This window comes from Apium graveolens, chromosome 8, assembly GCF_009905375.1.
Source record: "Apium graveolens cultivar Ventura chromosome 8, ASM990537v1, whole genome shotgun sequence".
Lineage (NCBI taxonomy): Eukaryota > Viridiplantae > Streptophyta > Magnoliopsida > Apiales > Apiaceae > Apium > Apium graveolens.
In genome coordinates, this window is record NC_133654.1 from 25,267,130 (window position 1) to 25,293,986 (window position 26,857).

Below are 26,857 nucleotides of genomic sequence, written 5' to 3' on the forward strand. Positions count from 1 at the left end.
TAAGCTTTTTCTCAAACTGTACACAATGACTTCTTAAGTTGCTACCAAGGCTTTCACTTACAATGGTGCCAAGTTTGTTCCAAATAACTATGCAGCAATTCTGGATAAGACAGGTGTTCAACCTGATTATCATATCTTTCAGGATTTGCTGACTACAAGTGAGGTAGGGTATGCTCTCACAAACCCTATTGTTGTTTCCGGAGACAATGTTCTTGCTCTGTGGAGAACATGTGTCTATGATGATGGTGGTGAAAGTGGTACTCCAAGTATCATTTTTGAAGACGATGGAAAGACCAAGGTTGTAACAACTCAAATAGTTAGGGACGCTCTTCATCTACCAACTCATCAGTCCTATACTACTTTCATTGGTGATGCTGAGATCAAACTTTTCTTAACTCTGATTGGTTATGACAAAGACTTGAAGAATCTTGGTCAATTGAAGCGACCGAGACTTCGAAAGGAATGAAATTTCTTCTTTGACTACATCACTAGGGTATTCAACAACAAGTGCATAAAATTTGAAGCACTTCCCATGATGTCACAACAGATTGGGTACTCTCTACTTCATACTATAATTTTGGTAGAGTAATTTGTTTTATAGGAGATAGATTAAAAGCTCATGCAAATATATTATATTATGCTAGATTCTGTCAGCTTATATTTAATCAATATTTTCCTGATGTTACCATACCTGCTAGTCAAGTTATTTCAATGTTTAAGCTCACACATGGGTTTTATCTGATTTAATTTCTAAAGATAAAGAGGGGACTGCTCTTGCATATCTAAGAATTCCAGTTTATGCTAGGGACTTGCTAATTGCAATGATCTTTGAGACCTATGCACAACAAAATGTGTAAAGAGCTAAACTACAAAAAATTACTGTTAGGAACCCACTATTGCTAACCCAAGCTCTGCAACCCAAAAAAACATCAAATACAAGCCCCCTCAAGTGTCTCTTAATAGGGATATGTTATAAAAACAAAAAAGGTAGCAAAGTCTGATTCCCCTCAATGATCAGGACTAAGGCCTTCTCAGAAACCACATGCAAAATCTACTGAAAAGAAAGGTGGAAAGCAGGACCTAATTTCTGAATTTCTTAAACCTTCTACCACTCCTAAAAGAAAATTTGTGGTTGTTATATCAAACTCTGCTGAAGAAAACAATGTTCCTCTTTCATTAAAATTTACAAACATCAAGTCTCAATCAGTAACAGCTGGTCAGGGTTCCTTTAAGAAGGCCAAGTTAATTAAAACCAGTGATCTACAAGGTACATATGCATCACAAAAACAGCCAAGAAGTCATAAGGGTGAGACAAATGTTAATGCTCCTGTCACAATTTCTGATTCACCTATCAAGCCCAAAAGAGAAGTGAGGGAGGTAACTAATCAAGAACACTTGTCCAAGAAACCCAATCTCACTCATGAACAGGTGGACAAATTGCTCAAAGATTGAAGAAATAATGCCAAATGTCAGCAAAAGAGAGGATAGCTAAATCCCTATTTGGATCAAGCACACAAGAACCTGCAACTCAAAGGGATGCAACAGCTATAAGTTGATTCATTCCCACAAGAACCTTCAACTCAAAGGGTTGAAAAAGACTTAGAAACTGATATTGGTACTGGTGAAAGTCTATTTGCATATGCCAATGAGCCAATAAAGTCTGATGTTGCACCACAATCTCCTATTGCAACACATGATGACTTTGTTATAAATCCTGAAACCATTTCAGATGAGAGCACACAAGAACCTACTACAACAAGTCAAAATATATCTTTAGTAGCAACTCTACTTATTTCTCCAAAGCTTCACAAAATCAAGCCTCTCAGGAGTGTAGCTTTTGATGCTGATATCACTGGAGTGGAAATGCTGGTTGATGAAGCTAGACATGTTCACAGTACAACAAGTATTGATGTAATTCTTGAAGTCCAACCTATATCTTCCATGCCACTGGATGCTCAATCTACAACTGCACAAGGTATAAATTCTGATTCTTTATTATCAGCATTTAATTTAAATACTGATATTCTATCAGAGTTTACTGTTACCTTAAATATTGATAGGATGACCATGAATAGTCCTTTATTTATGGATACCCTGTTCATGTGACCATATACAACTCTTCTTAGCCACCTCATATTTCTGTAGGATGAACTTTTTTGAGCTTTTTATGTGAGATTGTGAGAACAGATTTGGAGAAAAATAGAAATTTAGAGAGGCGGAATCATTACCTGGAAAAAGGAGAGGTAGTTGAGAGAAAAGATTTAGTTAATCCTAGTGAGCGGAATCTGACTCTCAAAAGTCAAGATATGAGTGGTGTGAGAAGTAGTAATACTACTTTAAAAGAACATAGAGATTTAAGTGGTTACTCATTTCCTTTTGCATGTGCTCAAAGTTTACCAAACACAGATGTTATCTTGCATTCTGTAGACCCTCAGAAACACTTTGTAGCATCAAGTGCAATTGCTGATACTTTTCCTGCAGGTATAAATCCTAACATTTTACTGCGGTCCATTCCTATCTACACTTCCTCCATCATGACAATCCCTGTTGTGATTGAGATAATTGAACAATAGATTCATGTTTTTCATTCATACACCTCTACAACCTCTGTTGTTGCTGTTGAAGAAGTTGCAGAACAGTCCACTCGTGAAGATCGAATTCCAGTGTTTAACACAATTCCTGAGTCTCCGACTCATTCTATTGGTATTAAGATTTTTGAATTAAATATTAATGTTTCTACACATATGTCTATAATTCCTGAAGGACTTGAAGTAAATGATGATGATATGAAAGTTTCTGAAGCGGTTAGTTCACATACATATCTAATTCCTGATACAATATTAAACTCTGATACTGAAGATAAAATAGCTCGGAAGTTAAATGAGCCAGTTGATGAAGATAAAGTCTCTATTCATCCGGAAGATGATGAGTCTGATGATGGGGATGATATTGATGTCTCTAAGATAAATGTAGCCGTAGATCTTGATGAAGATCTAGATGAAATAATCTTTCCTGGAGACATGCCAGAAAGAGAAAGAAAGAAGAGGTTGGCTGAGTTAGATGCTGCTAATACAAAAAAGTAATTGTATGAGGAATTGGTATCAAAATGGAAGGATCCCAATTACCCAATAATTATTAATCATGCTTTTCAGCATTTGGAGACAGCTGAAAGGCATATTCCAAATCCTGATGTGCTCACCCATCTCAAGGCTTCAGCTTTAATGGTCAAATTCATTCAGTCTACTCAGGATAAAGGTAACTCTCAAATGGATAGACTCAAGTATGCATTCATGGGGTCAAATTCAAATGAGTTCTTGATCTGCAAAAGCAACTAAAACCTCTACTGTCCATACAAGACAAATTAGAAGCCAATCAGTTAAGATTGGAAGCTACTCAAGCAAAAATATATGGTCAACTGGATGAGGTTCCGAAGTCTCTAGAACTGATAATCTCTCTATTACTTGGTGATGATGCCATAAAGGGGGAGATTATTTCAATATCTAAATGCAAGCTGCTCAAACAATTAAATACTGATGATAGAGATGATGCTCCTGATGGTGAGAATAACGGAGGCAAATCACATAGAAGTACTGGTGGAGATCTAATTGAATCTAGTGATTTCTCTAAAACCACTAGTCAATCTAGAATAGGTGGAGGTGGAGGAGATGGAAGAAGAAATGGAAAACAACAAGTCTCAAAGACTGTGCTTACAAAGGAACTGACTACAATTTTGACTACAACTACTGAAAAACAAAATCCGATAGTCACAAATGCTGATGAAGACCAAGCTAGTCTGGAGTTAGAAGATGGTGCTGAGGAAAGTCGGTTTCTACAAATATTGAAGTATAAAGGCAAACATACTACTCTTCATTACAAAGATCGAAAACTTTTAGCTTTTGATAGTGAAGTGGCAAGAAGAGTGTTTGAAAGAGAGTGTCCAGATGTTGATATTGAACAGATCCGTTAAAAGAAGATTTTAAACTGTTAAAAGCTGATACTACAAATACTGATGTTATTTCAACATTTGATGATGTTCCAAGGAGAGAAAGACCAAGAGGAGGAATTATGATCAAGGAAGTCAGCCAAACTGCAGATGTTGAAAGACCCGTTCTAAAGTCCCAAGCTATTTTAAATTCTGACAGGAGGTCTAAGGGGAAAGAGAAAGTTGATGAATCTTCAAAGCTTAAACTGGAAGACTCAAACTCTGATTCAGAAGTCTCAACCCCTGACAAAGCTCAAGTTGTAGATATTCCAATAAAAGCTGATGAAAATGTATAATTAACCTCTGACATTGCTCAAGTTAAAGAATTTGAAGCTCAACTAGTCTCAACCACTAATACTACTCATGTTGATGACATAACTACTCAAGGAACAAAAGTTGATCACTCCATTCCTGAAAAAGACTTAAATTCCAATTCAAATGGCTTAAAAGCTGATAATAGAGAACTGACTTTTGAAGAGACGAAATAGCTACTATGGGGCAGCAAGACACCAACATCAAAAAAAGATTCTTCTGATACCATGAACAAAATTCATAGTGGTAACTTACAAGCTAGAATGGCTGGCAAAAGAGGTGGTCTAGGTCTTCCAAATGCTGATAATTACACATGAAATGCTTTGATTCTTAGAGAGCCAGGAAATTTGAAAGGGATTGGTGAGAATGTGAAGTTTGAAGATTTACAGAAGATCATACCTGTTTAAATTGTGTTTGATTGGTTTGACACAAATTAATCAACAGAAAAGATGTTGTACTTCCTTGAGTCAAGCAAAAGGTTGAAGATTTCACAAGAACATATGAGGATAAATCTTGACAGGAGTTGGAATATATTGTAACTATGCTGAAAGTAATCAATTCTACAACTTCTAGGTGGTCTGCATATCCGAAGGACTTGGTATCTGGAAAGAAGAAAATAATGCTCATCAAATTCAAGTACATTCCAAAGTACATAAATGAAGATGGTTAGACTGTTGATGTGCCTACAGGAGGAGTTAGGGTAACTACTTCTATCGGGATAAAAGTTCTCACTTTTAATCGAAATGGTAAGAAGGTTGAATTTCTAGAGCTAGATGATTTATCTATCACTTGGCAGATCCAACATTCATGACCTTAGAGTAGCTATTTATCAGAATGATGAATCTATTGAAGAGCTAAAGAATGTCAAACTGATAATGGAGTTATATTTGAATGTGCTTGAAGAAAATATACTCAGAAAATTCTTTGATGATGATACTGGTTTTGCAAAAGTTCAATATTGAAGTTAAAGTCTGATACTGACAGTAAGACTATATATTTGTTAGTAGGGTTGTAATTCGAGCTAAGTCGAGCCGAGTTCGAGTTTTTTACAGTCGAGTTCGAGCTTTTTTTTATCGAGTCGAGTCGAGCCTGAAAATAATCGAGCCTGAATTGTGTGTTCGAGCTCGGCTCGGGTAATACACGAGCCGAGTTCGAGCAGTTCGCGAGTTTTCGAACTTAACGAGTTTTTTCACGAGTTTTCGAGTTTAACGAGTTTTCGACTTTATCGAGTTTTTTCATATATTTTCGAGTTATCGAGTCCTTATCGAGTTTATCGAGCCTACGAGTTTATCGAGTTTTTAACATGTTTTCGAGTTATCGGGTTCTTATCGAGTTACTCGAGTTTTATTTTTACCTTCGTAAAAATATTTTTTTTTGAAATTTTGACTTATAATTTTAAAAAAATAGTTTCACTATTAATAACAATAAATAAATGTTCAAAATAACATACATGTGTTCTGAGGTAAATCTAACAATATATTCAAATACATGTATAAGCTAGAAAACAAATAACAACACCCTTGTTAGTATAATTTTTCAAATAATCTATTCTATTAATATTGTTTAACTCTATCTTCATATTTCTTAAAAATGTACTTATTTTTCTATATTGTATATTGTATATCTTATATATATGATAAATAAAGAAAAATGATAATTTTATTATTGTCGGGACTCGGGGGAGAAAAATAATTTTATCTTTTTTAAAACAAAAGTACGCAATAGACATTAAATCATTAATAAATATCAATTATAAAAATAATAATTTTAATTCATAGCAATACATCATAATAACACATTTTTTGGTGTAGTTTATATAATAGTTGTATAATATACATATTAACTTATCACTAAATTATAAATTTAGATCTAATTAGTTGACATCTCAATTAGAATTTAGACTACTATCAAAAGTATGAATCGAATTTATAATTAAATATCAATATAGTAGTAATACATTATTACTATAAAGGACCGTTAAATTTTGAAATAAATGATAACTTTTGAGTCTAAAATAAAGGAATATTCTATAGATTCATGATTTAAACAAAAAAATAGAAACCTATATTGAATAGCTTATTTGATGTAAAATTCGTAACTGTCCTTTTTTATTTTAAAATAAAATCAAACGAAACTCGATAACAATTTTACTTGCTTCAACTCCAACTTGATTCTTTTTAGTTTTTTGTTTTACTCTTTCAAATTAATAAATTCTTATTTTTCTATAAAATATTAATTATTGATGCAATACAAATCTAATTCAGTTCAAAACAAAATTAGTTTTGAAACAAAATAAATGTTACATGAAATTTCCGGATTTATGTATCACTATTACAATGTTAAGTGTTAAGTTTATTAATCAAATATGGTAGAATCGTAATGAGGTTATGGAAGACATGATTATTATATTAAGGTTGACCAAAAAAACACCCTTGGGTAGAAAAAGGGACAATATATAGGAAGGCATCTGAACTTTGAAGCAACCGATTGAAAAAAATAAATGCAAACATTTTCAAACAAATAAAAGTATGGAAGGGGTCCCCTCAAATATACACAAAATGACAAAGGATTGCCAATATCAAAATATATATACATAACCAAAAAAAATTATCAATCATGTAAATAACAAATATAGAAAGACATAAGTCATATTAATAATATAAGTAAAATAAAATAACATTAATCATGTAAATAACAAATAAAAATAGCATCAAGTTATATTAATGGAAAAAAATAAAAATATAGAAAAACATAAGTAATATTAATAACATAAGTAATAACATATATAAAAAATAAAAATATTAATAAAATATAAAAAAATTAACCGAGTTCGAGTTCGAGTCGAGTCGAGTTCGAGTTCGAGTTTATCGAGTCGAGCTCGAGTCGAGTTCAAAAAAACTCGGCTCGACTCGAGTTTTTAATCGAGCCTAAATTCTTGTCCGAGCTCGAGCTCGATAACGAGTTCGAGTCGAGTCAAGCCGAGTTAATCGAGTCGAGTTCGAGTCGAGCTCAAAAAAGCTAGGCTCGAATTATAACCCTATTTGTTAGTATTTCTGCATTTAGATATTTTTGACATCATAAATTAGGAACTTGTACATAATTACTTAATGCACAAGTTGGGGGAGCTTGTTAGATATAACTGATGATATCGGTGTTTAGAACTATCAGAGTTTACTGACTAGAAGAGTCAAGAGATCATAGTTCATGAAGCCATCAGTATTTGACATATCAGAGTTTAATAGTAGCATATATCCCTCAGCATATGTCGAGATTTCCAAGAAGTAACTGATTCTATCTAGAAGACTTTGATTTACAGAGATATGCCGGTATACGAATTTACTTATTTGTAGCAATCAATAGTTGGATATGTATTAGAATTCCTTATTTATATATATGATATATCACATCAAATGATTGATTTTGTAACTGTGCAGTATATAAGCATAGACTAGTTTACCACTTTATGTGCCGTGCATTATTTTATTATACATATAACCTAGTAGCTCTCAAATATTTGTTCATTCTTTGAGAGAGTTTGTAATCAATTTAGATTCATTAAAATAAAAATTATTCTTCATTGTTGAGTTCTTATTTTGAATTGATTGTTATAACTGTATGCACCCCCCTCTACAGTTAAGTAAGTCCTAACATAAGTAAATTAATGATTAAATTAACGAAGTACTGTACCAACAAAATTTTCAATATTTCATCTACTATAATACTAGAACTTTACAGCCCGTGCGATTCACTAGTCTTCATTAATATTTTATAATTTTTTTATTATTTATAAGTATAATATTTTTTTTATAAAAGTGATAAAATACTAAAATTAATCAATATATTATTATAACCTTATTATGAGAATTTTAATTTGAATGCGCATGATTTTTAGTTAAAATTAAACAGTATATGATTGATGAGATTTGAAACATTAATCTTATTACTATGTTTATATATAATAACATAAATATTTACTACTGGCGAAATTTAAACTTTATAACTTGAGTAGTGTATAATTAATAATTAATAAATAATAATATAAAAATTTGTTGTTGATAAGACCCAGAAACTTGATGACATATCTAAACCGTACTCATCATTTATCATTTGATTAAGAAAATTTGATGATCATAATTGAAGATAACAAAACCAAACTATAATAAATGTACCAAATAATACCTTGCTCTTACAATGCATTTTGATATTTACCAGAAAAATACCGATGATAAATGAAAAAAAATGCATAGTCCAGTTTGATAAAGATTTAAAAATCAAGAACAAGTCTCATAAGAGCAACTCCATTAGAGGGTGCCAACTCATCTTTGATATGATACTCTTGGTTAACTTCTTAATGGAGTTATAAGGGATGCTAAGAGAAGTTGCCAACTTTTGGCACTCTCTTGACACCTCCTCTAAATGAAAAAATCTCAATATTTGCATTAAAAGTATAAATTGTTCATACTAGAGTAGAGCACGGTTCGGTTCAGGGCGATTATTTCCCGGAACCGAAACCGAAACCACAAATCCTCGGTCTTCAAAATTAAAAACCGAAACCGCAACCGAAACCCTCGATTCGGTTTCAGTTTAAAAAATCTCGGTTCAATTTCAGTCGGATCGGTTTCGGTTTTAGAACCACATCGCACAAAATTAATAAAACAAATATGACTACCAGCTGGTTGGCTGAAAACACTGAATTACTATCTGATAACCGCAATAAACAAGAAAAGGACAACCAATATGAAAACACGAGGTAACCAATATTACTATCTTCTGGAAAGCAGGTGATAGAGTCAAATTGGTGAAATTCATGCGTTTGGTTAGTTGTGCTTGGTTTAGCATCACCACTTTATCTCATTAGAATTCTTATTGTGGCAACGATCCAGGTTCAGTTAACATATATATTCGTCTGTCTTTGTTCTATGTTTTTCTACATGTATAAAATTTAGAATAATATTAATTAAGCACGTAAGAAACACTATATTTATGATTTAATTTATTGTTCAGGTGAAGCTGTTAATATATTATGTATGTTTATAATATATATGTATTAATTTTATAAATTTATATTATATATATATATATTTATTTCTTTTAATTATCGGATCAGTTTCGGGTATTTTGGTTCAGTTTCGGATCAGTTTCGGGTATTCTGGTTCAGTTTTAACGCTTCGATTTCAGTTTTTAATTTTTCAGTTTCAGTTCGGTTTTAACCGGATCGGGTTTCCTCGAATTTTAGCGGTTTCGTTTTTGGTTTCAAATTTTTTCAATTTTTTGCTCACACTTAGTTCTTACCCATTATATTACATATAGCTTTTTATATTATTTATTTGGGGACCATGTAGGCAACTTACATTAGGGGAGAGCGGGGGCCCGTTCGGCTCCGTTTTTGGTAAAACCGGAACCAGAACAAAAAATCTTTGATTTTTAAAATTGAAAACCGCAACTAAATCATCGGTTCATTTTCGATTTCAAAAATCTTGGTTCGGTTCGTAACGTTTCGGTTTCGGTTGTAAAACCGGATGAAATGAAAAAAAATCCACTTAAACTAAATAAATGTACTTAATTAAAAATGTATTTTTATGTTTTAATTTTACATACCGCAAACATTACAATATTCAAAATATTTTGTTCAAAGACAAAAGACAAGAAAAAAAATATAACCACAAGACTGTTAAATGAAAACATAAAGTGCAAACTTGATGCTCCAGGAAGCTCAAACTTAGTAGGAAGTAGAGTTTACAAAAGAAAAAACTACAATACAAGTTAAACTCAACCATGTTCTCATATCAAGATCAATTACTATTTATTAGTATAATAGACCACAACTTAACAATAATGTCTAACCTTGCTAGCCGGGAAAACAGGTTAAATGAAATGTAACAAGATACATATCATAAACATTAAAATAAGTTAAATAACTTAAAATTTCTGAAAATAACATAATTGGAGAAAAAACAAATGTAAATAGTTCATGTAAATTATATAAATCAATATTATTTATGTACTAATATTTATAATTAGTTCGGTTCAGTGTTTTCGATTCGGTGAGAACCTATAACCGAAACGAAACCTTTTAATTCGGTTAAGTTTTTTATTTTTCGATTTCAGTTTCAGATCAGTTTTACTCTGCTCGATTTATGTCTGTTTTGTCCGGTTTCAGTTTAATTTCGATTTTTTTTTGATTTTTTTTCTCACCCCCGTCTCACATGGGGTGTCAACCATTGGATTTAAAAGGTGTTAAATGTGATATAAATGAAGAATTTATATTATTTTCTGGGACCATCTAGGCAACTCATAGGATGCCAATTATTAGACCTAAAGAATGCTAAATGTGATATAAATGAAGAAATAAATAAAATATTATTATTTACAATGAATTGGATATATTGAAATTTTGGAGATGCTTTAAAAGAGAGAGTATTTGGGAACCAGTACGTATGAAGGCGAATTAAAAATGGTGAATGACAAGTTTAGCCTATTTTAATATAAAATTAACAAAAATGACCAATTTCTGAAAAGTTGGCCAATTTTAGCCGATGTGATATCCAACTGTCCGTGAAATATTCAATTTATATGAGATACTCAAGTGTGAGTGAAGTATCTTGTACAAATTGAGATACCCAACATTATTATCATAGAAGCGACAAAAACGAAGGCAAAAAAGAAAGCAGATCTTCAACAAAATCGACGACATCGAGGGCATTTCAGCACTTTAACCATCTGTACAAGACAGAGATGGTTGTTTATTTCATTGAATCACCATTAGAGCAATAACCACCCCTGTAGAGAGAGAATCTAGAGAGAGAAAGCTTATAAAATTTACTTTCCATATATAATAATAATAATATAAATACAGAGAGAGATAGCTTATATAATAGTAGTATACAAGTTGTAGACCTTTATATAATAAAATAATAATAAACATACATATACATACAGAATGGAGGAGAAGGCTGTGCAGCTCAGAAAAGCTTCCGGCGAAACATTTCCGGCAAAAAACAAAGAAGAAGGCGAGCTTTCGTCATCTTCCGACGATGACGTAATTTCCAAACCCTAGTTTATTCGTATGTATCCATGTGTGTTTTCCCCTCTGAATGTGTGTGTATATATCTGTGATCCTTGATTTGTGTTTTTCTACTACCATTAGTAATTACAGATTGATTTGTTATAAAGATTTGATCTGTTACTTTATGTGGAATTTTTTCGAAGAGAGTGATTGGTTAGGGTTTTGGTAAGTTGTTCCTGATTTTGTATTGTGTTTAGTATTTGTGCTGGTAACTCGATTCTCGATAGGTTTTTAGGCAGATAACTTGTTCTCCCTCCGTCTCCCAATGAATTCTTAACATTTGAAATAAAATGTTCAGACACGCATTCGAAAATAAGATGCTGATTTTGTTTTGTGTTAAGTATCTCTACTGGTATCTCGATTCTGATAACTTTGTAAGATTTTCTTTTGGGTTTTGCGAAATTGTGCGAGAGCGGTCGCTGATTTTGTTTTGTGTTTAGTATCTGTGTTGGTTTCTCGATTCTGAACAAGTTTTGCGCAGATAACTTGTTAGGGTTTTATCCGCTGTGTTTGTTTATCTTAGTTTAAAGCTTACAGCTGTTTGATTTCTCAGTGTATTTGGAAGTGTATCGAGGAGAGTTCTTCTTTGGGGGTTTTGTAGTATTGTTCTAAGTATGTTGCTGGTTTATATTTTTATGTTTGGTATTTTGGCGGTATTTCAATTTAAGATAGCTTTTACTGGGATTATTTATGTGTTTTATATTGGGTTTTTTTTATATGTTGGCATTAATTAACAGTGTATGAAAATCTGGTTAAATATCATGCTATTTATTTTTCGGAAGATCTGGGACATGATTATGTTTTACAGACTGTATTAAGATTTGAGGCTTGTTGTGGACTTGTGTTCCGTGCATTGGTTTCCCAAGGATTTAATTAATGTTCGTTGTTTTTTACACTGGTTTTGGTGTGTAATGCTTGCAGGAACGGCCACGTCACAGATCTTCTCAGCTCGATGATATATCTTCACGTCAAAGTGCGCAAACTGGGCCTGCTTTGGTTAGAAGAGATCTACAACATGGTAAGGCTGGTCGGTTTATGTTTATTTAGTGATGTGATGCTAGCCTCGTAGAGCACCCTAGGTGCTATGTGCAGAAGCATTGGTTCGGGATATTTCTGCTCAACTATTTAACTGGATTAGAGTCTTAATTTGTTTTATTGCTGTCAACAGGAGAGGATGATACATTTTGTTTACAAGTTAATGTTCACACGTAGAAAGGGATCTAGAAATCTTTGAAAAATCTAATGCTTGTTTATTGTAGATAATATATGAAATTTTGTTGTCTAAAGAAATATTTAAATCGTGCTGAGTAGATAATCATTGCATCTTGTTTTTACGTATTTTAATATGTTACTAAATATTTTTTCTGATCTTTCCTGCCAACATAGCATTAAAATCTGTCTCGACCAATAATCGTGAGGAGTTTGTTGGCCAAGCTTCCAGATCTTATGTTCAGCCAAATCATCAGAAGAAATTTGAGAAAAATCGAGTGCCGTTTGTTATAAGCTTTTCGGATGATGACAGTGGCAGTGATTCTGAGGACCATAGGCGGAAAAATGCATCTGAAGCAAGAAATGATACCTTTGGAGAGGCTAGAAGTAGAAGAGTACCAGCTGCTTCATCTTCTAAAATGCTCGCAGGGAATACTAGAAAAGAGGCCATCTTACCTAGAAAAGTGTCACCAGGTCACACTTCCATCTCATCAATGATGAAAACTGGTAGACTACTTTCTAAGAATGGTGGGCATAAAAATAACATCATTTCGAATAACATAAACAAAGCTGAACAGGAGCATGGACGTACCCAGAATATTCATTTAAACAGCAGTAAACTTCAAGACCTACGGCAGCTTATTGCAATTAGAGAGAATGAGTTGAAGCGTAAAGTGGATAAAAAGAAGGAATCACCTTCTGGTGCTTGTAAGAATGATAGTGCCCCAAATTTAAGCACCGGACCCACTAAGATATACAGAGAAGCTCATGATAAACTTGGACAGTATGAAGTAAATGAGCCAGAGAGGAAGCGCCTAAAGTTTGAAGAATCTCATGCATGCTCAGTGACCACAGAACGCAGGCAAAATGTTCCACATTCAGATTCAACATTAGTATCAGAGAATGTTGTTTTGGAGAAATGTGGTCAGCCGTTTATAGATAATTGTTGCTCCTCCTATGAAGAGATTGCCCTGGGAACAAGTCAACCTCAAAGAGCTAAGAATAATTGTTGCTCTGCTTCGGCAGGCGATGCTTCTAATATTGTGAAAAATGGTATTCTTTTACAGTTTTACTATATATGTTTTCTCCATCAGTACTAGTACGAGTGCACTGGTGATAGTGTTTATGACTATGCAGGTACTTCTAGCATCACTGACGTGAGTTTCTGTAACCATGCTGCTCAGTTGGAGGGTCTTATAATAGGTGTAAATAAGCCTGTGGACACTTCCGATAAGACACCAGTAAGTTGTAATGGTTCAGAAATCCATTATATATTTTCTGCCAACACTCTTAGGTATGTGGAACAACCGGTTAATATGTTGGGCCTAGCAGACGGGACATTGGTTACAATAATTGTTACACATCTATAACAGTTAAGAGAATGTTCCACGTCAAACCATTAAAGCAATAGAAGTGTTAAGAGTTTAATGCATTTACTATTCGTACACGTTCATTTTTTTTCAGTCTTTTGTTAAGATGTAGTTGGAGGCAAAAGCTTAGAAACCAGAGAAACTGGATAAAATTGTTAAATAGAAACATAGTTGAAATTAGCATGTTGAATTTTAGGAATTGACTAGAAGCTTTAAACCTGCAAATCTGACACTCCCAGCCTAAGTACAGACCTTGGGATTGGAAGCTTCTTTACTTGGCCACAATCTATACCGAGAAGTCGCGGGCTTTAATTGAGATATAACCCAATTTGCAGATGTAGTGAACCCTAGATCTATATACATAAGCCTAGTTCAGATGGGCTTTATTCTAATCAAGTATGCTTTGGATATTCAAATATCTAACCTAGAAGTCAGCGATTATGATCTAAAGTTTTAGTGAACATTGGTCAATATTTCTTGGCTCTGTAAAGCGTAAGTAATCTCCATTTCACTTGCATTTCTTGCAAATTGCCTTTTCATGCCAACTACAGATTACTGCTCTAGGCTTGGGCTTCAACGAGGTATTGCAAGTCACGTGTTGCTCGTTTGCCTTATACGTTGGTAGCTTGATACACGTTATGTGATTTATAAATCAATTTTGTTAATTGATCAAACATTATTTTATATTAATAAAAAACAAGAAAAAGTAGAAATGAAAAAACAGAAAAATGTGTACAGTGATTTTGCCTAAAATTAATTATTCATGTGCCGTGCTCCTCCGCCACGTGTCTGTATCTGTACTTATTTCTAGTTGAGGTGGTTTAAGCTTGTTTGCAGATGTTATTATGGTTACATTTTTACATATTTCTGATCTATCAGGGTTGCTCAAATGGTTTCAAGTATGCAACCCTAATCAGACACTCATTATAAAAGACTAGAAAGTTAAAACAACTCTGTTACGGTGGGCCCAACATGTAGAATACTAATAATTACTAGTACTCATGTATCTATTAGTCTAAATTGCGATTTCAGGTACATAAGAAGGCAATAAAAGATTATCATCAATTTGCTAAGGAGGCAATAAAAGATTATTCATCAATTTTGCTGAGAAGTTAATGCTGCAATTGATATGGTTAAACAATATCCACTTTTTCATATTGTTTATTTAGGAAAATTAAATGACAGACGTTCTTTAAAGGCGAAAGCCCAACCACAAAGCAGGTTTCGACGTGAAAAGATATGCAAGAAATGTAGGTGAACTGGATATTGAATGTGTTTTGAAGAGCTAAAAAATGATCACGAACATTGACTAAAACTTTAGATCATAACCATTAATTTGAAGTTAAATATCTAAACATAAAAAACATGCTTGATTAGAAGAAAGTTGATTCGAACTAGGCTTATGCATTTAGATCTAGGGTTCACTCCATCTGCGAAGTGGGTTATATATCTCAATTAGGGTCTGCAACTTCTTGATTTGAATTGTGACCGAGTAAGGAAGCTTTCAGTCGGGTGGCTTGCAACTTTTGCTTTAAGTATCAGGTTCGCAGGTTTAAACCTAGTCAATTTCTATATTGCAACTCCCTACCTTCAACTATATTTTTACTTCTTTTAATTCTTGATTAATTTTTTTAGGTGCTAATTATTCTTTGGTTTCTAAGCTTCTGGTATGCTGAATATGCTTATATAGAGTAAAAAAATGGAAGTACAAATAAATTGAATTATTCTCTTCGAGCATCTATATTTCTAAATTCATGTTGTTGCTTTGCAGTACACTGCAGATTTGGGGCATCCTGTTGGGACACATTATAAACCCCCATTCATTTCTGTTAACAAAACAATTAATGAATTCAGATCTGCTGAAAAGGCTATAGGGCCTGTACTGAAGGATGCACATCAAGTGTGCCCTGACCACATCCTAAATAAAAATGTGGTGAAATTTGATGTATGTTTTTAGAGTTTTCGTTTCAGCATTCTATTAACTTCTTGATGTTCTCTGATTTGCTTCTGGTTGCGGATGACATCATTTTTTTCTTTTATGTAGACATCTCAGAGCAATTTAAACATTTGGAATTCTTTAGGCAATCTGAACGTCTCAGGAATTACCAACACGGACCTACAGGGATTAATGGAGATGGAAGAACTGCATGACAAGGAGCTGGAGGAAGCGCAAGAGTATCGAAATAAGTGTGAAATAGAAGAAAGAATAGCCCAAAAAGCTTATCGCAGGGCACAACGAGCTACAATGGAGGCTAACAGTAGATGTGCTCATCTTTACCGTAATAGAGAACTCTTTTCAGCCCAATTGCGATCTTTAATGATGGATAATCCAAGTATGTTGTGGTCTTCAAGTCTAGGTGACCAACAGGGTGAGGGGCCTAATTCCTTCAATAAGGTGGCTGATCCTAACTTGCATGTAGTACCATCAGGCCATCGAGCGGAGTCTGAATTATTTGCTCATAATCAAGGAGAAAATGTTTCAGTTGTTAGATCTGCTAATGTAACCCAACAAAATGTGTCTGGTATTGAAGAGAATATACAAGATTTGGCTGTTGATCCCAGCAGTGAGCCTGATACTAGTATGTATTGGTCGCGAAGTCTACATGATCGCCTTGGTGAAAGGCTAGTTTCCTTCAATGACAGGCCTGAAGTTAATCTGCATGTAGAACCATCAGGCCGCGAAAAGGAGTTACAATTCTATGCTCACAATCAGTGTGAAAATGACAGAAATGGTAGGTCTGACAATGCCTTTCAACATAAAGTATCTGGTCAGCATGAGGCTGAACAAGATTTGGCTGTTGAGCCCAGAAGAGATCCTAATACTAGTACATCAGAACCTGAAGAGAACAATGCTGAGATAAATGCTGCTGGGTCTCAGTCCAGCGATTCTAACTTGTCAGCAGAGGAAGGTGATGAGGCTTTTCTATTCGATCATGAAGTGAAAGATTCCAATTTAGGACATCAGAGAAGGGAAGTTATATCTGGTGAAGATAGGAAACTCATATGTGATGAATCAAGAAATTTAGATAGTTCTCAAGATTCTTTACTTCTCGAAGCATCTCTACGATCTCAACTGTTTGCCAGGCTAGGAGTTAATAGTTCACTAAATAAGAGGGGGCTGGGACAGAAACCAAAAGATGTAACAGAAAGCAGTGATCATGAGCGGAGCACGGGAACCTTACTATCATGTGATGCAGAGAAAGATCTATCTATTGATCTTGGAGGTACGTTATCTCACTAGCAGATATTACACGTATGACCTTGACACCTTGTATTAACCCACACAAACACACGAAAGCTTTACCTGATCTAAATTTGGAGACAATTTTGTAGTAGGATAGCGAATATTATAAGAACCATATAACCTTGGACAAAATGTGTTGTATATCTCATACTAGCCTTGGTAATGCTCTGTGAGTTGGAGGTTTCGTTTTGTATTCTCTCGTTGATCTGCTTACATACTGATACTAGTGTACTTAAACATATACAGCTGCATTGTATTGTAGTTGCCATTTCGTAATAAGTGATCCAGAATGGTCTATTTTTAGATTGTGAACTGTTAATCCAGTATCAGCTGTGATCTTTAAGGTGCATGGAAAAAGAAAAAATTGTCATTTGTTCTGCTGATGATTTATAGGTCATAAGTTGCTGGGATAGGACAAGCCTTCTGTGTTCTGGTTTATATTTTATTTCTAAACTCTTATGGCCAGTATCATAATGTGGATATGCTTATAATAAGAGTCCATGGGTGGGAATACATTTCTTTAGATTGGAAGAAGAGTAAGGTATTCCACCTATCAAGTTGTATGTTTCTCCATTCACTCTCAGTTTCCAATTTCATGTAATATGTAACTTCTTTTTTACTTGTATATATGTATTTATCAATATGAGAATACATGGCTGTTTAATTTATTTTCTTTTTTTACTTAATTATAGTTAATATTCCTTTCCCCTTGCATTTTACTTTAGCCCACGGGATATACCATTAAACATAAGGCGGCCAGGTGGGGGTAGAACACATTAAATATGGAGCTCAGTCATTCTTGCAGTTATATGTACTCGTGTAATATTTTTCTGGTACATTTTTGGTATTATTGATTTCAGGCAATGAGATAGAAGGAACATTATCTGAGCTCCCTGTGCAGATCGAGGCTAATTGCAATGTTGATAATTTCTCTTCAAATTTAGGATCTACTTCTACTGCTGTTCCTTTAGACAACAAATTTGCGATTGAAGCCTTGTATCCTGTTCTGAAGAGTGCATTTGTTCACATGAAGGTTTTAGATGTGGTTAGCTTAGTTCACACACATACTGAGAATAGTAGTACTGGCCCATATTCTAATGAGAAAAACAACAGTGATGATAGTCACTGTGAAATAGAGTCGGTTGGTTCAAGTTCAACTCCCAGGGAAGATACCTCAATGGATACATGTTTTAAAGAAGTTGGCTTTTACTCCTGCAATCCTGATATAGACCCCCTCTGGCCACTTTGCATGTTTGAACTACGAGGAAAATGCAACGATGATGAGTGTCCATGGCAACATGTCAGAGATCACTCTTGCAGAAATCCGAACATAGATAATGCTATTGGTATGTTTATTCTATGACTGTTCCGGTGCACTAGAATGACAATGACCCAATTATCATCTAAAATTCTTTTTCTTGTGCAGAGGGCGAAGTTCTAGCAACAACACCTGGAATGATGACTCCTGACACAACAAAATTTTCCAAGGCCTTGGATCTTCTTGGGTTTGCTCCCCCGTCATATCTGGTCTGCTCAGACATTATGAAAGCTGATTTGCGTGCATGTAAATCTGTTCTAGGACGAAGCGAGACAAGTTGCTGGCAAAAGAATTTCAGTGCTACCTTAGTACTTTCAAGTTTGCTTCCAACAGGTTTGCCTTTAGACCAGCCATTTTTGCATGGCCCCGGTGCTCGTATTGAGTCATATGGTAGTTGGAACAGGCAATCATCATACTTCCACAGCCTACAGGGCATGGTTTGTTACCACCTCCATCTTTCTGTATATTCTCTTTTGTGTGTTATATATGTATGTGTGTGTGTGTGTGTTTTCCTCTAAAAATCAGATTGCAGTTATCAGCCTGTTTATAAAGACTATATTGTGTATATCTGGATTTGAATCTTAGTTTGCTCATTCCTTTGCTTGGTAGTTCTTTAATGTCATTGATTCTTATGATTGTTTTTTTCTTTCTTAAAGTGATCCTAAATGAAAGCTAGAGATGTTTAAATCAGACCATTCATCATATTGCGACGTGTAAAATTAATCCTCAGGGGCTAAAAAATGTTTAATTATTTCTGGAATGAGACAAACCAGAGATTGGTGGGAAATGGGTATGAGTTGTTGGCATGGTATTGAAGGACAAGAATTAAAGAAACTATGTAAAAACACTGTAGCCTAGTGCTAGTGGATACCCCTCTTCTCTTGGTAAGAAGAGTTTGAGGGTTCGCGCCTCAGGGGAGGCATAAGTACTCTGTATAGACCAAAAGAAAAGAATTAGAAAAATTAAGTGCTATAGGACCTCATAATCTATGATTTCTATTTTTCCAAGAAAAGTGTGTAAATTCCTATAAGCTAAAATCTGTAATAACTTAATCTTGTGGATTCTATGTTGGTAACGTATTAGCGTGTGACAACCTGGGTCAAATCCCGAGGGCTCAAATGCAACAACTTGGGTAATCCACAAGCCTACCACAGATCCCCAAAAGATCATGATTTGTTGGTGGATTTAGTAGTAGTACTTTGCCTTGTAAACTGAACGAATTATCGCAATCTCCTCGATGTGGGATTCGGGTGTTACATAGCGAGTTATGTAATTCCAGATATAGTAACTTAAAATTTTGAATGAGTTGTTATACATTGTACCGGCTGGACTTGCTTTCATGATTTTTTTGTACCGAATCAATGGTGTTTTCACTGTGCTTGTCCAGTTGCCCTATCTAATATGGTAGTCCATACTCCATACTATGCTACAATATTTTTGTATAATTCTTTTAGCCCCAGAACAAGTTTGGTATAGATATTATGAATATAAATTATCAGCCTTTCTTTAAGTTATAAATTTATAGGTTTGCTGTAGATAGAGAAAAACTTGAGAAGAAATATGTCATCCATTAAAATAAATATTGTCTTGAAAATTCAGATAACCTGATAAAGTGATATGATGGTGTTTCAATCTAGTAACAGTGTGACATACACATACTGACATAAAATTAGTGTCATAGGAACTTGGGAAAACCTTTACTTATTTGGGCTCAGTGCCCGAAGGTGTGGCCCAAACCAGTCAGTCTAAATGTCTAATTCATTGTGAGAAGTAATAAGATAGATTTTCTTTCCAGTTCTCAGGATGTCGAAATATGACTACTGTGACAAGGTGGATAGATGAATTGGTAGAAATGACTGCAAAGAGGATTTACTGTTACTTTCCCTTTCCAAACTTTCCTGCTTCTTTGGTTAATATCCTTTATATTTGGCTTTATATGATTTTGTACAGAGAATATCTCATAGTTAGGTGTATGCGATTCAGTTTACATAATCATTTTGAAATTTGACAATCATTGGTCCATATTTTATTATCAGTTACCATCAACCCGTTTGTTTGATTATTCAAATTGATATCTAGTCACATATTAACACGATAGTAGTAATTAGGATTATTGTGTCTAATAGCAGCTGCATGCTGGTTAGCTTTCTCAGTTCTTAGATGTGGAATTTATTTACGTATTTACTAATAATTGTTGATATTCTTCTTATATCTTTCTATCGTTTTAACTTTCAGAAGGCTTATTATCTTTCTTCCATTCATCTTTATAAATGTTCTGATCTTCTCATTTGCTGGTGTTTGCTTAGAGTCAACCAAATCACCAGTTGATCGATATTGATGAATCTCTTGATACGGCTCTAGTTATTCTTGGACAGGAGGCTAATAAGCAAAAGGGTCGGATTGAGGTATTCATATTTCTAACTATAATGAAGGTTGTTATGCGATAGCATTGTTTTAATATCAGAAACATACTTTTGTCCTAATCTGTGGTCTTTTAAACCATGTAGGCTCTTAAGGTACTTGCTCGAGCTCTTGAAGCAGATCCAAAATCTGCAGTTCTATGGATTGTTTATTTGCACATTTACTATTGCAATCAGAAGTCAATCGGAAAGGATGATATGTTTAAATATGCGGTATGTCCATTTCTTTTACCCTTGTTGCCCTGGAATAGTAGTTTGATAACCAATTCTTGGTACTTAGGAACATATTTTAACTTCTGCGCAGCAGAAAGCTGCTGCCTTGATATCACTTGATGAACAAAGTCTAGGGTTGGTGATTTGGAGACTCTTATGACTTATCAGATAATACTCCCAAAATAGACAAATTTTGAAGAATAAAATACATAATTTTAGCAATTCAAATTCTGATTAATATAGAAATTCCAACTGGGACTGGGAATACAAGTAAAATGCTAGATGAAAGGAAACATCTCCCAGCGAAAACCTACATCTTAATGTTAAACTTATTTCATATCTAACTAATCAAGTATATTTCTAATAATATAATATAGTAATAGCTTATAATTATTACCCTTTAGCTAAAAAACAATTTTAACAGAGTCAACTAATAGCGATTTTATTTGGCTTCTCTGCATCAGGTGACAATATTGTATATACAAACAATATATTGTATGGTGTCAACTATAGAGAATTGTTGACACTTGATTTTAACTATTTGAGTACTCACCCAGTCAGGTCTGATGACTTTTATACCCTATTCTATTGGTATTTGAAAGAGAGTAAAATACATTACACATTGCTTCACAGTTCACAGTAACTTTATCTCTCTTCTACCTAGAGAGTCGTACTCTTTGGGGCTGAGAGATTCACTCTCTTAAGGGCCTAAGGGGCCACTTACACAGAATACTTTGACCATGTAACAAAAAGAGTTGGTTTGAATCTTAAGTAAAATGAGAGATGGCATACAGTAGTGTGATATGGCGGGGCTTAGGCTAATTCAGTACGATAAATTTAATGAATATGAATATGATAGACCACCATTTATCAATGCAACAAAGCTGTAAAATTGGTAATGTGACCGTGTACTACAGTGTTGCATCCCTTGTTCAAATTAGTTGGTAGAATTCATATATAGCATTTTGGAATGATCTTTCAGTATGGTAAGCACTAGAAGCTGAGTGGATTGGGTACACCCTTTGTAATGATTTTTCATCAACTTCATCAAGCTATCAGTCCTAAGAACACCTTAAAGGCTGAGAGCCTATAAGTTTTCCAATTGAATATGCCATCACGCGTGCCTCCATATGCTTGCTATTATGAGCCCCTGAAGCAATGCTATTTTTAAAATTTTGAACCTAGTTATCATTTAGAAAAATGAACGTACAAGGCTTTGAATTTTGAAGTTCTTTGAACCTTCGATCATGTATTTTTCTTGCGCAACACCAACGGAAAGCTTAATTTCAAGTAGTCACCTTTCCGCAACGTATAACAATATCATTTGCATTTATAATCTTAATTTCCATAAAGATAATTATTTTTCCTGGGCAAACACTGACAGGAAGGTTCATTTTAGCTATTTAACTCGCCTTTCTGCAAATTAAATAAATTGTCCTTATCTACAGTCTCTATTCCCACCAGATAAGTGACATTCATTAAGATTACCTTCAGACCCCAAAAGGTGGCAGTGGGGATTAGTGTAGAAACAAGTTCACTACATGTTGTATAAGTTTTTCGAGCAGTCCACAGATTCATAGCAAGTAGTTCCAAGCTTCTGGGCTTATGCATGAACATAATAGATAAGCAGAACCGAATAGAATGTTGTGCGCTGTCTAGGTCTTGTGGAAAGATAAGTGAATTAGAAACACCTTTATGTGTCGTACACGTTGAACTGTTAGTGATATATATTCGGCTTATGGCCCATATTGGCACAAATTTGAATAGAAGTGACCAAAATAGCATTCCGTGTAAACATGGCCCATGAATGGCACTTCAGTAACGCATGTACTACATGTGTCACACAGAAACGGAATTTAAGCATGCGTTCCTGTTGCAGAAAGCTTAGACTTCATTATTGTTAACCCATATATATAATGCGTTTGTAGCTTCAACGCATAACCAGACTATGTTTACAGTCTGACGCATTAAATGCATATGTTAGCTGGTGTTCTCTCACAAACCAAATCATAGTAAAGAGGCCCTACCACGTGCCATTCTGTTTGTTGGACCTGCTGCACTCTTGTGGCATGGTGTTTTCTATAACATCCCTAACACAGGCCAAACAATTATAAGGTGCTATTTTGGACAGTCATACATATTTTTGTGCCATTTTCGGCATTTTCTCTATATATTTATAAGAATCTTATGTACTGTACATTTCTTAAATTAATTCTTATCAATTTTAAGAGCTTCAAGTTTGTTTCCTGTTCGCTTCCCCAATTAAAGTTGTAATGCCTGTTTAGAGCTGCTCTTATCGTAATTAAAGTTTATGTTGATTATCTTATAATCTGATCCATGTTTCTTTAATCTGAAAATGTGAATGTTTAATATGCGAGCACTCTGTGTATCAGGTTGAAAACAACAGAGGATCATATGAACTTTGGCTTATGTACATTAATAGTCGTGAACAGCTCGAGGATAGATTGATTGCATACGATACCAGTTTAACAGCACTCTCTCACAATGAATCTCCTGTTAAAGATGCAGTACATTCTAGCGAATGCATCCTGGATATTTTTCTGCAGATGATGAATACATTATGTATCTCCGGAAAAGTTGTCAAAGCTCTTGAGAAATTATATGAACTCTTTCCTTCTAGAATGAATTCTTGTGAACCTTATGGACTTTCTGACGTTGTTGCATGCTTAAGTATTTCAGATAAATGTATTTTCTGGGTCTGTTGTGTGTACCTGAACTTGTACAAAAAACTGCCTGATGCTGTGGTGTCACAGTTCGAATGCCAGAAAGAACTATCAGCACTGGAATGGGTGTCAACTCAGTTAACATCGGATGAGAAGCAGCAGGCAGTCAGCTTGTTGGAAATGGCAGTGAAATCTCTAGAACTGGACAAAGATTGTGAATCACATGGAAGTGAAACTGAAACTGCTTGTAAAGCAGAACAACTGTTTGCCATTAATCATGTCAGGTGTGTAGCTGTGCTCCAAGGCTTCGATTGTAGTAAGACTTTGTTGGACAGATACATTAAACTTTACCCGTCTTGTGCGGAACTTGCTTTAATGGCGGCACGAGCACATGAAGTAGAGTCGCAAAATGCGTGTTTTGCTGGGTTTGAAAGCGCTCTTAGTAACTGGTTGGAAGAAGTCCCAGGTTTTCAGTGTATCTGGAATCAGTATGCGGAATGCGCCCTCCAAAGTGGGAGAGAGAGTTATGCACAAACATTAATGGATCGATGGTTTCATTCTGTTTGGAAAGTAAAGTGTTCTCAAAATAAAATATTAGATACTCTGGATGGTGAAAAGTCCCCTGGGTCGCAAAATCCTGATGCTTACGCTAGTAGCTCCAGGGATGCTGATCTTTCATTCGGGCTGCTTAATTTCTCCATCTATAAGCTATTGCAGAATGATTGGACTGCAGCACGCTCTGCCATTGACAGGGCCTTAGAGTGTGCTTCTGCCGAGAATTTCAAGTACTGTGTGAGAGAGCATGCCATGTTCTGGCTGACGGAGGATTCACAATTAAAAAATACTCCAGCTAGTGGAATGTTAAATATCCTGAAAGGTTATCTAGCTAATTCCAATGCTTTTCCCACCACAGAACTGTTGTCGAGAAAGTTCATTCAGAGTATTCAGAAAGCACGAGTGCAGCAGTTAGTTAACAACGTGTTTTATCCAGCGTCTTCCGATATTTCTCTGGTGAATTTGGTGCTTCAAGTGTGCTATGGCCCACTGCTATTACCACGAGCATTTGATAAACTGACAGATCTTGCTGATTTGGTTGAATCTGTAATGGAGATCCTTCCTGCTAATTATCAGCTAGCTATATCTGTTTGCAAGTTGCTAAGCAGAACCTCCAGCTCTGCTGTTGTCACATCTTCTGTGTCGTATTGGGCAAGTTCTGTTTTGGTTAATGCACTCTTTAGGACTGTTCCAGTGGCACCAGAGTATGTGTGGGTAGAGGCAGCCAGTGTTTTGCATGATCTCGATAATATACATCCCATTTCTCTTAGTTTCCACCAGAGAGCTTTAACAGTATATCCATTCTCCTTAAAATTGTGGAACTCGTATCTCTCTCAATGCAAGATTACAGGAGATGAAAATGCAGTCAAAAGCGAGGCAGCAAGAAGGGGAATAGAAATAGATTGACATAGTATGTTTTAAATATGGTTTAAATTTTTTTTGGCAGCAAATGTATTTTTTAGCAGTTTGAGATCAGATTGAAAGAGAGTTTCCGGAGGAGTTGCTTGGGATATTTTCCCCTTTAGTAAAATAGACACACAAACCCTTCCTTATGATGGGTTTTCCGGTAATTAATCGAACCGGTTTCTTGCTACATATATAGTTGGATGTATGCATTACTGGCAGTGATCTACATTTTGAAATCTTAAGAAGCTGAACTTTTGAAAAGGTTACATTTTCGTATCAAATTATTCAAACTCAAATGAACCCAAAATAAGTTGTCACATAGTTTGATGTCTTCTCTTAAACCGATGCAAAATTTACGTTACGATTTGGGTATGCATATAGTCCGTTTCAAAAAAGAACAAAAATGAAATCATGTATTGATTCAGCAAAAGACAGTGATGGTATAAAGTTTAAAGTCTGGATTTAAAACAGTAGTATAATATTTATTTAAAATATATCTCTTTTCCTGTCAACAGATATTTCTTCTGAGAAATTGATACTCCATAAATATTAGAGCAATGAAATACCACACAACCAAGGCAGTGTTTGTGTTCCAGTATTGTACTCCAATTTAGAGAATGATTGTTCCTGATTAATTGAATTTCCGCGTACTGAAAAAAGTAGTTTTATTCAAGAATTCTGAATATATATTATCTATTATATATATAATAGAGCAAATAGGGAGTTAGGTGAGACAATTTATTCCAAATGACTACTTTACCCCTCAATAATAAATACAAATAATTGTCAAATTTAATACCATATATTAATTACATTTAGGTCATTATTACCACTTATTTATAAATATAAATAATTGTCATATTTAATAACATATATTAATTACACCTAACTCATTACAATTAATAATTTTATATATGTTACTATTTATAATTGAATACTAACAACCTATAATTAGATATCTAAAATTTAATAATATTTGCATGTATATATACTAAATTCTTATTTTTTTGAAGACTTTATATAAAATAAATTTATTTTCAGTAAATAAATTTAATATGTTAACTAATTTGAAAATGAAAATGTTAGTGTATCAAGTATTAAACCCAAAAAATATAATAGATATTCTTTTTGTATATGAATATAATAGTGGGTTATGAGAGGGTTTATAATAAAGTTGAGATTCTTATTATATGGCCAAATCGAATATAAACTAAGACTGGTTTGAAGATTTTGAATATATATAATAAAATATTAAAATATCAAGTTCATTAGGGTTACATTAATATTTTACAATGGTAAGGTGAATCATTTTTCTTACACTAACCAATTTAAAGTTTTTCAGATGTATAAGTAAAAGAGTTATAAGATTATTGCAGCGTTATAGAAATCGACAATTTCGCCGATAAATTGCTAGAAGGCAACCAAAAAATATTATAGAGCAAAATCGGAGCATACAACATTTTTGCCATTTTCGATCAAAATCGGCAATTTTCCGGTCAAAATTTGACGAATCAAACACACGGTTTGAGGCTACGAAGAGAAGAAAAGGAAGAAGAAATATACTCAGCATCGAGTTGG

At 34.3% G+C, this 26,857-nt stretch overlaps 1 protein-coding gene across 1 annotated transcript; it reads left to right on the forward strand.

Moving 5' to 3' along the window:
- The first annotated feature begins 10,973 nt into the window (after positions 1–10,973).
- Positions 10,974–25,540, forward strand: LOC141677468 (uncharacterized). The gene is made up of 11 exons (XM_074483413.1): positions 10,974–11,333; positions 12,282–12,378; positions 12,747–13,622; positions 13,707–13,810; positions 15,711–15,884; positions 15,984–17,163; positions 18,044–18,529; positions 18,610–18,938; positions 20,808–20,906; positions 21,009–21,134; positions 23,528–25,540. The coding sequence occupies exons 1-11, from the start codon at positions 11,235–11,237 to the stop codon at positions 25,277–25,279; spliced, it is 5,322 nt and encodes a 1,773-aa protein (XP_074339514.1). The 5' UTR covers positions 10,974–11,234; the 3' UTR covers positions 25,280–25,540.
- The last annotated feature ends 1,317 nt before the right edge of the window (positions 25,541–26,857 follow it).

Excerpts from the sequence above, each read along its gene's own strand:
- LOC141677468 (XM_074483413.1), top strand. The coding sequence starts at position 11,235 with ATGGAGGAGAAGGCTGTGCAGCTCAGAAAAGCTTCCGGCGAAACATTT. Across the intron at positions 11,334-12,281 it reads CGTCATCTTCCGACGATGAC|GAACGGCCACGTCACAGATC; the intron begins GTAATTTCCAAA and ends TAATGCTTGCAG. Across the intron at positions 20,907-21,008 it reads AGCAAAAGGGTCGGATTGAG|GCTCTTAAGGTACTTGCTCG; the intron begins GTATTCATATTT and ends TAAACCATGTAG.